The sequence below is a fragment of the Lagenorhynchus albirostris genome, chromosome 6, assembly GCF_949774975.1.
Source record: "Lagenorhynchus albirostris chromosome 6, mLagAlb1.1, whole genome shotgun sequence".
Lineage (NCBI taxonomy): Eukaryota > Metazoa > Chordata > Mammalia > Artiodactyla > Delphinidae > Lagenorhynchus > Lagenorhynchus albirostris.
The window spans coordinates 33449058-33461917 of record NC_083100.1 but is presented as its reverse complement, the minus strand read 5'-3'; the positions used below and the strand labels follow the sequence as shown (position 1 = coordinate 33461917).

The window sequence follows — 12860 nt, the reverse complement described above, 5'->3', positions numbered from 1 at the left end:
GCCCCAGACCTATAACACCACCCTGTTGCCAGCGCTCTTTCTAAATACAGCTCAGTCATACCACTGGTTTGCTTGAAATTCTCTACCACGTCCCCGTTGGCCTTCCGGTTAATTCTGGCATCAAAAATGTATTTCTTTTATAAATAGAAAAATAGAACAAATGAATATCTTTTTAAAACTCCAGACTGCGACTTGGAAGATCTGGCCCGCGTCTGATTCCCACTGTCCGGGCCCTGCAGCCACACCAGAATGCGCCCCCAAGCCAGTACTAGCTCCTTCCTCTGCGGGAACTGCCCTAACCTCCCCTTCTCTGCAAGACTTAGCACCATGTCCACTGGTAAACCTCACCTCCCGTGAGGTCCTGCAGAAACCTGTCACAATCTGTCACAGCATTTATCACACTGCATGGCGACAGTGAGATTTCCTGTTTCTCTACAAGTCACTGAGCTTCTTACAAACAGATCTTTCAGCTTTGTGCCCCCGGCGCCCGGCACAGTACCTGGCACACAACAGACACCCAATAAATATTCATAAGCCAAATGTAGAGATGAAGAGCAAATGACTTGGCCAGAATAACAGAGCTGGGATTTGAATTTTCAGACCTTCAGCTTGTTTTGCTCACTCACCAAGTATTATTGCCTGTGTTTCAGTCATTACCTCTATAACTCATTAAAAGTGACAGACTGCTGTCACTTTTTAGTTTTAGTTTTTTCAATTCAAATCTTGAATCCGAAATATACTCAGGAAGTTTAAACAATTTAAGTATAAAAGGGTATGTCTCCCAGCTGGGTTCCCTCCCCCTTGGACACCACTGATGCTAGTTTCCTGTGTACCCTTCCTGACTTGTAGTATGCATATACAGTCCAATACAGGTAGAAAAATAGAGACATTTTATACATGTTTTTATATATTATACACATTGCTCACAGTCTTACTTTTTTTTACTTACTATATCTTGGAGTTCTGTTAATTCATTAAGAGATGCTTCTTAATGGTTGCATTGTATTCCATTGTGTAAATTACCATAATTTATTTAACACATCCCCCATTGATGGGATATGTAGGTTGTTTCCAATCTGTTGCAACGAATGACCTTAGGTATAAGTCTTTTCACATGTGTGCTTGTATATGTAAAAAATGATAGCTTTTTGACACTTTTCTAAGCAATAGGCAGAATGTGTTTTTTTTAAGACCTCACAGCAGTGTGGTTTGTGGGAGCTTAGTTCCCTGACCAGGGATTGAACCCAGGTCCCTGGCAGTGGAAGCACAGAGCCCTAACCACTGGACCACCAGGGAATTCCCCAGACTTTCAAATTAAGACTACTGTATTTCTTTTTCTAACAGGGACTCATCAAAAGATTCTTTCCAAATCCCCAACTCTCTCTGCCTCCATCTCCCCATCTGTGAAATGAGAAGAATATTTCTTGTCCCTGAAGGCTCATAGCTGCATGTTGTGAAGACTCAAGTTTTATTCTTCTGAGCTTTGAATTATTCTTCTGAGCTTTGAAATTCTTCCAAAAGAGGAAGCTTGTTTCTCCCTTTTAATCCAATTTCCTGTTAGGCTAAAAGGATTTATAAACAGAATTTTTAAAAATTTATCTCTTTTCTAGTCTTCTAACTTGGCAGTTTACTGGACTGAGGCAGGTTTTTCTTGCAATCATTTTTTAAAAGCCTTTCCATTTATTCAGACATGATTTTTTTTTTATTGCATCAGGCCAAATGTGCTTTGTCTCCAAAGAGATAAATGCAAAAGAAAGAAAATTGCTTAGCTGTTTTAGGTTTTTTTACGTCAGAATATCTCATCAGCTGCAAACACTAAGCTAACAAGTGAGAAACACGCGGGGTAAAAAGCCATCAAACAAGAAGAGAATGTCAAACAAATTAGCAGATAACTGTGTCTTTCCAAAGCAGCTGGGGTATTTGATAATAAAGAGGAAAACTGTCAACTAAAGGGTGAGGAACTTTAGTCGCAGGAGAGGCTTCTAGGGCCCTCAGATTCCTTCTCCACAGCTGAAATGAAGCTGTGGATTAAGCAGAGATCCAGGTGACAAAGGCCAAGAGCTGGCCTCATCAAACACTGAGGGCTTTACTTGAGTCACTGACTCTACCTGCCACGTTTCCTTGGCAACTGAAGAGCTGTTCTTCCAATCCTCTAGAGAAGACCCATGGTTCTCAATCCTGGCTGCATGACGGAATCACCCAAGAAGCCTTAAAAATGCCCCAGCTCCAGAAAGTCTAATTTTAACATTTGGGGTTAGGTCCTAGGAATCTTTTTTTTTTTTTTTTTAAGCTTCACAAATAATTCTAAGACACAGCCAGGGTTGAAGACCATCGTTATAGAGATTTCTGGGTGGTGGGATTGCAAGCAGCTTGTGTGACTCAGAGAAAGAAGGAAGAGGGGATTCCATGTGATAAGAAACCTAATCTGGGGACTTCCCTGGTTGGCACAGTGGTTTAGAATCTGCCTGCCAATGCAGGGGACACGGGTTCGACCCCTGCTCTGGGAAGATCCCACATGCCACGGAGCAACTAAGCCCCTGCACCACAACTACTGACCCCATGTGCCACAACTACTGAAGCCTGCACACAGCAACGAAGACCCACCGCAGCCTAAAGTAAATAAATAAATTTATTTAAATAATAAAAAAAAGGAACCTTATCCGTGGTAATCCTGGAAACCCTACAAAAGGCCAGTCTGATCCTTCTGCTGCCCTGCTTTAAACCCTCAGTGCCTTCCATTTGTTTTCAAGGTAAAGGCCAAAATCCTTAAACTACCTCCAAGGCCCTGAGAGTCTGAGTCCTCCCCACCCTTCCCACTTCACCCCATCTCTGCTCTGGTCACACTGGACCTCCCTCAAGTCCCTAGAGGTACCCTGTTGCCTTCTGCCAGTCGGCCTTTGCCTGTGACATTCTTTTTCCCACATATGCCAGGCATGGAGCACTGCTCTGATGGATGGGACAAGCCTCCCACAGAGGAGGACAGATAAGGACGGTGCTCAAGGCCACTGCTAAGCCCACCTGGCTCTTCAGGGCCCTTCACGCTGGCAGCAGAATTCTTGGACACAAGTTAAAACAGATAGACAAAGAAGAAGAGACAACTAAGAAGACTGGACCCCATTTTACCGAAGGGCATGGACCCTAGGAGTGCTGGTACTTATTCTGTCTCATGTGTTTATTGTTGTTGTTAACCTAACAGGAAAGTGAGGATGAACTGGACTATCATGAAGAACCTGGAGGACCCCTCAGAGAAAATCACCCAGGCCCTCAAGGTAGAAACAGCTGGGTTGGGTTTTATAGTCTGATTGCAATAATTGTGGGATGAACTTTGCACTGTTCAAAGATGTTAATGAGGAATGACCCTTCCATTTCCTCTCAGGTCATGGGTTGGAAGTCAGAATACAGACTCTGATGTGCTCTTACTGTATCACAAGCCAGCTGATGATAACATGCTTGTATGTCCTTGGACTTATTGAAAGATTTATTTCCTGCCAGCAGCTGCAGATTGATAGAAGAGAGTGGAGACTTTGGGGCATTACAAAAGGATCCCACAGGCACCTCTACCTCTGGCTTCTCCTGCTTTCATAGGCTCTTGGATATGCAAGTGAGGGAGCTGAGGTTCTCTGCCTAGAGGGTTAACATTCCACAGAGGGGGGACCAGCATCTTTAGAGACCCAGCCCGTGGCGCCCACAGCTCTGGGTGGCCAGAGCTCCTTGAGTGTGACTTCCTCAAAAAATGATGCTGCATTTGATAATGAGGATGATTCTTGGAAAGACTGGGCCCACAACTGGGCTTTTTGGCATAGTTCATATTTTGATACCCTGAACTGGACTCTAAGCTCTTCCCTGGGGTCACCTGGGCATGCTACGTGATGCTGCAGTTAGCTAGTCCCAGGTAGCAGAGCTGGTCTTTATCCTCATTGCTTCTTGCAGGAGTGGAAACAGATGTGTGAGAGATGTATTCTCAAGGAGTGGATGCAGGGCCTGCCACCCAGAGTTGCGCTTGTCGTTCACTGTACAAAGGCGTCCAGCAGAGGGAGCAAGAGGGGCTGAAATCCAGCCTGTGCTGCGCACCCTGAGCCACGCACTCCAGCACTGGGTGCATCCACCCAAAGGAGGCTCCTCTTCCTACTTGGCCCTTCTACTGGAATGCCTTTCTCTAAGTCATATAAGGTGCTCTATATAGGCTAGCAGCAGCAGATCTGGGCAGCTGAGTAGAGAGCATGGGCTCTGGAATAGGACGACCTCTGCCTTCACATCCCCGCCTCAGAGTCCTCAACTGAGGTTGAAAACAACACTGCCCGGGCTTCCCTGGTGGTGCAGTGGTTGAGAGTCCGCCTGCCGATGCAGGGGACACGGGTTTGTGCCCTGGTCCGGGAAGATCCCACACGCCGCGGAGCGGCTGGGCCCGTGCGCCATGGCCGCTGAGCCTGCGCGTCCAGAGCCTGTGCTCCGCAACGGGAGAGGCCACAACAGTGAGAGGCCCGCGTACCGCAAAAAAAAATTTCACTGTTTCTGGATATCAGACAAAATATTATGGTAGCCTGATCCCTGTGTTCAGTCAAACTTTTAAGCAAGGTTTCTGCTGACATAGGCCTCTCACCACCTCCATTTCCAAAGCTGAGTGACAATAGCCAGGGAAATGTGTTCCAGTCTTCAGATCTTCCATATCGTAAATCACATGTCTAGATGTGAGCACCGAAGAGGCCCCAAGGTCTTGGCCAAGTGCAGTGGAGGTTTTAGGCAGCGTAGAACACGGCCAAATCTAAGCAATGACCAAGTCAGTCAGAACAGATTTCCTGTCTCCTGACAGAGAGAGAGAGGCCCAGCTGAGTTCCATAAAGGTTATTCAGACAGACTTTAACGCAGTGAAATATCACCACAGAAAATTAAAGAAGGCATTTGCCTGTCCCGAATGACAAATGCTAATGTTTAAAAAGAATTTCAAATCTTTGAAGGGAAAAAAAGGCGGGAGTGCCAAGGAATTTTTTTTTAACTATTTAAGGATCAATTTTCCCTTCATAGATCTTACCACTAATTGTCAGGATTGTTTTCCTACTCTAAATTAAGTAGTGATCTATAAGATTAATTATAAGCAGTGAGCCCGGGCCACATCCAATGAGAAAAGCATGAGTCTTGGACTTGGGGAGAATACAGCATGCAAGTTTTCACAAGATAGGTCAAATCAGCAACCTCCAGAGAGGGTTTGGGAAATTGCTCGTTTTAAATACAAAACTTTTCTTTCTGCCTCTCTTTCCCACCCCCAAAGTCCAAGGAAAGAACATAATTTCCATTCTTGTTTCAGTTCTTGTTTATTTACTAGGCCAACGGTTCTCAGACTTCGGTGTGCCTCAGAACCACCTGGAAGGCTTATAAAAATAAAGATGTCTGGGCCCTGCCTCCAGAGTTTCTGATTCACTAGATCTGGGCTGAGGTCATAGAATTTGCAATTTTATTAAGTTCCTCAGTGATTCTGAGGCTAGTGGTCCAAGGACCACACTGAGAACCACTGCCCTGGGCATTACTTCCAGAATTTAGTTCTCTGAATTTGGCAGTGACTCAATTTAATCTGTTCTTTTAAATATAAGGGGAGTAGGAGGATTGGAGGACACTGTTTAGGCAGCATCACAGTGATCAAGAGCATCTATTATCAAGTCTGAGTCCCGGGGTTCAAATCCTGGTTCCACCACTTGCTAACTGTGTGGCCTTGAGTAAGTTACCAGACTTCTCTGGGCATCTTTTTTCTACATCTGTAAAATGGAGATACTAATAGTATTTATCTTGTGGGGTGGTTGTGACATAAAGGAGTTAATACATGTAATGTGCTTATAAGAATGCCTGGCACACAGGAAGTGCTCACTAAAGGTTAGGTATTAGTCTGTTTCTTAAAAACCTTAATTTTAGTAGCCTTATCAGGAGAGACTTGTTCTAAGTTGATAACAGGATGTAACATGATGCTTTATTTACTTTCCAAATCAGTCTCAATTGCAGGGAGTGGGGGTGGGATTGCTTGCTCTTGGGGAACTGGCTGAGTCCTCTGCGTAAGTCCTCCTCTTACTTAAGTCCAGGGGTGGGCAACAGACCCAATCTGAATGAGGTTATGTTGCGGTAGTGACATAACCCCTTGGAATGTGGCAGAACTTAAGATATTATCAATAGCCTTGAGAGATTTGGGGAACCCTGCATGAGTGCAGAGGATCCCTAGTGAGTAGCCTGAAACAATGGGGGGTGGGGGACAAAAGACAAGTCTCACAGAAAACCTTAGAAACCAATGAGCCATTTCTATTCTACCAGGAAAAAAAAGGCTCAGAGCGTCTTTGCTTCATTCAAGAGACAGATATGTAGTAGTTAGGACGTTGGTTCTAACAAAGACCAAAATAAAGTGACTTCAAACAAGATGGAAGTTTTACTTCTGTCTCATGGAAGAGTCCAAGCTGGCAGGCAGGCGGTAGGACAGCTCCGCTCCACAGGGCTGTCCAGGGACCCAGGCTCCTTCTCTCTTATCATCTCTCTGCCACCCCCTTTGCTATCACTCTTGTCTGCATGGTCAAAGCTGGTTCGGCTTTTCCCTCACCCTGCAGGGCAGGAGAGGAAAAGGCACAGCTGCCTTTTAAGGGCCTATTTCTGGACTTACACCTCTGCTCATATCCGCTGGCCTCCTACGCGCGAGGCTGGGGAATAAAGTCTCTTGCTGGGTGTTCACGTGCCAAGCTAAGACTTGAGGGGAATGGACATTAGGTGGCAGTTAGCATCTCTGCCACGTGTGGGTAGATGGCTCTGTCTTGCAGATGCTACCACTTTCCTACCTCGTGGACTCACAGTCACCATGGTGGGTCATTTCTCTGTTTGCTGCAGACACCATGCGTGTTTTAGGCACCCCCTCTGTGACTTGCCTAAGAAGAGGAGCTAGAGCATCCCTGTTTCCTCCATCGGTCTTTACAGCATCAAAGGGAGGCTAAAAATTATAATGTATTTGTGAATTTGCCTGATAACTTTGAAAAGTGCAGAGACTCCTGTGAGGCTTTGGTGCTGTCATTTCCACTGACCCCAATGGGAACTGCCTAAGGAACTGCCTAAGGAACTTCTTTGAAAACAAGCCCCTTATTAGGTAGTGGCCAATACCAGCTGCTCTCCATTGCCCTCTCTATCACTTGACGACACTGCCACTTCCCCCAGAGCACCAAAGCATAATTCAATTTCACACATGCTTATTGGGCAACCACTAAGTACCACTTTATAGCCCATGTGTTATGTATGTTTCTTGAGGACAAGGACTGTGCCTTAGTTAGCCAGGCCTAGCAATGTTCCATAGACGAATGAATCCAATGGATGGAGGAATGAATGAGTATTCAAGAGATTCAGAGATGACAAAACCAAGGTTCCTACCCTCAAGAGCTTGCAGTGAAGACTCAGCTTTGGGCCTGGCACACACCCTGTGAAGAAACAGTGCCTGCGAGCGTTAGTAAGGTCCAAGTCCTCCAAAAGGGGTGCACTCACAGACCGAGAGCCACCAGCCAGGACCTGCATCTCCACCAAAGACACAGAAGCAGCCAACAGGGGTCGTGAATAACGCTGTTGGGGAAGGACGAGCAGGTGAGGAGTGTGCTGGCCCCACTGGCTTCTAGTTGAAGGGCCCACTGGCTGCCATGCCTTCATTAACCCGACAAGACTGGTCTAATCAGTGGCTAGTGCACTAAGTAGTTACATCATAGTAGAGCTAGAAGGTGAGACTCACTGGTCTAGACCCTTTCTAGCTAGAACCTGGGGCCTTGTTAGAAATGTAGAATCTGGGGTCTCACCCAGACCTACCTGTGCTTTAACAAGACCTTCAAGTGACTCGTGTGTCCATTATTATTTGGGAAACCCTGGAATAGACTCACTGAGGACCCTGGGTTTCAGATTCGACAGATATCAGTTGAGTTACCAGCTGTGCCTTTGATTAAGCCCATAGTCTAGGACACATAACTTCTCTGAGCTGTGGATTCCTTTTCCATAAACCATGGCAGTGGGTTGGATAATCTCTCAGTCCCCATCCCACCCTCATGCTCTTTGCATCTATGACTCACCAGGGTTGCACAGTGATAAGCAATAAGCAGCAGAGCCAGGACTGGGGCTGGGCCTCCTTCCCAAGCTCCTTCCACTACACCTGCTCCCAGGGAAAGCCAGCCACCATTTCAGTGTGTCACACATAAAGCTCTGCCACCCCAGTCACCCTTGGGTGAGCCCTGACCAAGAGAGTCTCGAAAGAGACCAGCAGTCCCCATGCTGCCCGGGGGCCCAGGCTCAGCCACAGTGGCCCATGAGTAACAGCCCAGCGGGTCAAGAATGAGAACACAGTCTTCACCACGGTCCTCCTGTACGGGCATGAGGCCGCAAGAGACCTGCTGGCCTCTCTAGGCTTCCACTTCCTCATCAGAAAATAACAAAACTGATCTTCCAATCTCTTCCTCTCACTTCCTATGACTCAGTGACCTTGGGATTGTTTCTGTTAAGGGGAAGAGTGGAAGTCTCAGTGTTAGCGCTGAGACAGCTCCAGGGTTCAGACCCCAGGTTCAGGCCTTAGGTCTTTAACCACTCGCTGCATGAATGGAAATTGCCTTCATTTACTTAGGGACCGTTTGCTGATCCCCTGCTGAGTGCCAGGCCCTCTGTGGTTGGATGAGACACAGTCCTTATGAAGCTCCCACTCTAATAGAGGAGCCAGACCTGGGCAGGCATGGTTAGAACCACCTCTGTGTTCAATGTGTTTAGTGTTCCCAGAGAACACAGGAAGGACAACTGATCCAGACCAGCATGGGAGAGACAGGGAAAAGTCAGGGAGGGCTCCCTGGAGGAGGTGATGCTGGACATGATGGAAGGAGTTTAGTGAACCCAGAGTTCATTTGCAGTAAAGCCATTAAGACAGGGGTAGCAGTTCACACTCACTGTGTGCCAGGCATCAGGCTAAGCATTTTCTGTAAATTGTTTCATTTAACTTTTATAACAATCCTGTAAAGAAGGAGCTCTTATTATCTCCATTTGCCAGATGAGAACACTGAGGCACAGTGAGGTTAAGGATCATGTCCTTGGTCACAGAGCTGGGCAGAGGCGAGGCTCCAGACCTGACTGACCTCCCAGACTCCATCTGTAGAGATCAAGTCTAGTTGTTAACAGTTACCAAAAGGAGCGTTTGCAGATCCTGGAGTTCTGGTAGGTAAAGGGCAAGAAAGCAAAAAGGTCAAGGGGAAATAGAGAAGAAATGCTTCACACACATATAAAGTGGAGAAATCGAAATGAAGAGAATCTTCACGCAAGTTTTTCAAAAAGAAAAAAAAAAGTGTGGCAAATCGGGGGAGCGAGGAGAGGACGAAAGGTCCCAGCAGGCGGCGGCGGGGCGCGCCTTCCATCGTCTCCCGCCCCCCACCGGCGGCTCCAGGGGCCGGCGGCGCCCGCTCTCCCGCCGGTGCCCGCCCGGCGCCGCCGCTCCGCCAGCGCGAGGCCGTCTCCACCTGTCGCCTCTGACCTCCTTGCAAACGGAGCTCCTTGCAGCGAGCTCGGGACTCCAGGCTCGGCTTGCCCCAAAGGGTTGGCTCTCCGGGCCGCATCTGTTAGTCTTTTCTTCTCCTCTCTGCGGTAGCTTGTGATGTGGCTACCCGCTAGCACCTCCTGCGGATCCCAGGCCTGGGTGGAGACTCACAGAGCTAGACAGTCTCAAAATCTACCAAACAGACCGACTTAGACTCTAGGGAAGAGGTGGGAGGCAGGCAAACGGGAAACACCTTGAAGTGCCAAACAAACAATTTAAACTTTTAAATTTATAAAGCTTATCTTTTGGCTAGTTTTCCACACATCGTCACTTGGGTGGAGAAAAGGGAAGGAATTTTTGGCACTTACTCTGCAGAAAGACACTTTGCTAGGTACTTTCTTTTTTGTACTTTTATTTTATCCTCACCACAACCTTATGAGATAAAGTACATTATCCATATTTCACGGATGAGGCAAATGAGGCTCAGAGAGGTTAGGTAAATAGCCCAAGGTCACACAGCCAGTAAGTGAAGGAGCTGAGATATGAACCCAGGTTTCTATGACTCCAAGCCCCTGGCTCTTTAAGAGAGCCATCCATGTGTTTCTGATTAGGAAATAGTTACAAGGTTGAAGCAATACCACAAAATAATGGCAGCATTTTTTGAAAGCCAGCATGAAACTTGGAGATTATTTAGAATCTCTAGAAGTTCTTTTATATCGTAGATAAAGGAAACTGAGGTCTAGAAGCCAGGAGAATTATGCAAAATCGTGGCTAATTATTAAAACCAAGGTAACCCAAGTCTCTCTCAACTCAGTGTCTGTAGGTGTTTAGTTTAGTTCAATTTAGTTTGGTTTTGAAAGCGTTTCCTCAGGGGTAGTTCCTGACTCCAGGAATAAACAGCTCCAAACGGAGCAAGTGGGGACTTCCCTGGTGGTCCAGTGGTTAAGAATCCACCTTCCAGGGAACACGGGTTCTATCCCTGGTTGGGGACCTAAGATCCCACATGCTGATGAGCAACTAAGCCCACTCACCACAACTACTGAGCACACGAGCCACAACTAGAGAGCCCAAGTGCTGCAACTACTGAGCCTGCATGCCACAACTAGAGAGAAGCCTGCACACCACAATGAAGAGCCCACAGGCCACAATGAAAGACCCCGCATGCCACAACAAAGATCCCACAGGCCGCAACAAAGACCCAATGCAGTCAAAAATAAAATAAATAAATATTAAAAAAAGAAAAAAAAAAAGGAGCAAGTATAATGACTGCCCAATCTGTGCCAAGAAGTGAAGCAGCCAGTGATGCAAAAATTTCTCTTAACGCTGGGGAGAAAATAGGGAGACAAGAAATATGTGCCCAGGAGTTGAGGCACTGCCATTACGTCAGAATCCACAGCCTGGAAGATGGCACTACTGCAAAGGGCCACCTCACAACATGGGTTGGGGCTCCTCACTTCCTCTCTGTGTGAGGCCTGCACAGTCACCCTACACTGCCAGGCTCTGCTATCTGGAGCCCTGGTACTGGCTTCAGCATAGTCCGCTAGTTCTTATCAGCCTACATCAGGGGTCCCCAACCCCTGGGCCACGGATCAGTAGCGATCCGTGGCCTGTTAGGAACTGAGCGGCACAGCACGAGGTGAGCGGCAGGTGAGCGAGTGAAGCTTCATCTGTATTTACAGCCGCTCCCCATCACTCGCATTACTGCCTGAGCTCCTTCTCCTGTCAGATCAGTGGCGGCATTAGATTCTCATAGGAGCGTGAGCCCTACTGTGAACTGCACATGTGAGGGATCTAGGTTGCGTGCTCCTTATGAGAATCTAATGCCTGATGATCTGAGGCGGAGCTGAGGGAGTGATGCTAGCACTGGGGAGCGGCTGCAAATACTGATTATCATTAGCAGAGAGGTTTGACTGCACAGTGACCATAATAAATCAATTGCTTGCAGACTCATATCAAAACCCTATCAGTGAGGGGCAAGTGAAAACAAGCTCAGGGCTCACACTGGTTCTGGTGAGTTGTATAATTATTTCATTATATATTACAGTGTAATAATAATAGAAATAAAGTGCACAATAAATGTAATGAGCTTGAATCATCCCGAAACCATCCCTGTCCCCCATCCGTGGAAAAATTGTCTTCCACGAAACCGATCCCTGGTGCCAAAAAGGTTTGGGACCGCTGGCCTAGATGACCTACATCCTCTAGTATTACTCCTTTATTTCTCCTTCTGGAAAGTATTTTCAAAGTTCTCCTCTATAGTGGGAAGTGACACATCCTTAGGACTGTTTCTGGCTCACTCCACTCAGCCCAGGATGGAAACCCCAGGGAAGACCCCAGAATCCCAGAATACAGCTGTTGCCCTTTGACCCTGAAAATTCTCTTCACCTTGCAGGAAGTAAAGCTCATTTCTAACTTGAGACTTAGATTCATCAAAACCAAAAAGCAGTTGAAACTAGAGACAAGAACAGCATAAGAAGAAAATTTATAGACCAATCTCACTTATGATCAAAGATGCAAAACTCCTAAATGAAATATTAGCCAATCAAATCATTATACACACACACACACACACACACACACACATACATATCTATATACCATGACTGAATTCAGTTTACCGCAGAATTAAAAATGGTCTAACACTTGAAAATCTGTTTCTGTACTTAGGGTCATCTCAATACATGCAAAAAGAAAAATAAATTTATAAAATTCACCCATTCATGATTTAAAATTATCAAACAAGGAATAGAAGAGGACTTCCTGATTTTGATAAAGAGTACCTACCAAAGGACTTCCATCATGGCGCAGTGGTTAAGAATCCGCCTGCCAATGCAGGGGACACAGGTTTGAGCCCTGGTCTGGGAAGATCCCACATGCCGTGGAGCAATGAAGCCCGTGCACCACAACTACTGAGCCTGCGCTCTAGAGCCCGCGCCACAACTACTGAAGCCCCCGCGCCTAGAGCCTGTGCTGCACAACAAGAGAAGCCACCGCAATGAAAAGCCTGTGCACCGCAACAAAGAGTAGCCCCTGCTCGCCGCAACTAGGGAAAGCCCGCGCACAGACACGAAGACCTAACGCAGCCAAAAATAAATAAATAAATATTTTTTTAAAAAAAAGAGTACCTACCAAAACCTGCAGTAAACATCACACTTTAATGGTAGAACTTCAGAAGCAGTCTCTTTAGAGGCAGGACTAGGATAAGGACGCCCTCTATCATTGCTTCTTATTCAACATTGTACCAGTACAGTAGGGAAGGCAAAATAAAGGAAAAGGAAGAGGATAGAAAGGAGGAAATGACACTGTCATTATTCTCAGACAATAGTATTACCTATGTGAAAAATCCGAGGGCCTCTAT

General features: G+C 46.5%; 1 protein-coding gene across 1 annotated transcript in view; it reads left to right on the top strand.

The window, feature by feature from the left end:
* KIAA2012 (KIAA2012 ortholog) overlaps window positions 1-12860 on the top strand; it is a 116264-nt gene that overhangs the window by 79562 nt on the left and 23842 nt on the right. The window contains exon 15 of the mRNA XM_060152314.1: window positions 3197-3269. Coding sequence (XP_060008297.1) covers window positions 3197-3269 — 73 coding nt within the window. The remainder of the gene's footprint in view (window positions 1-3196; window positions 3270-12860) is intronic.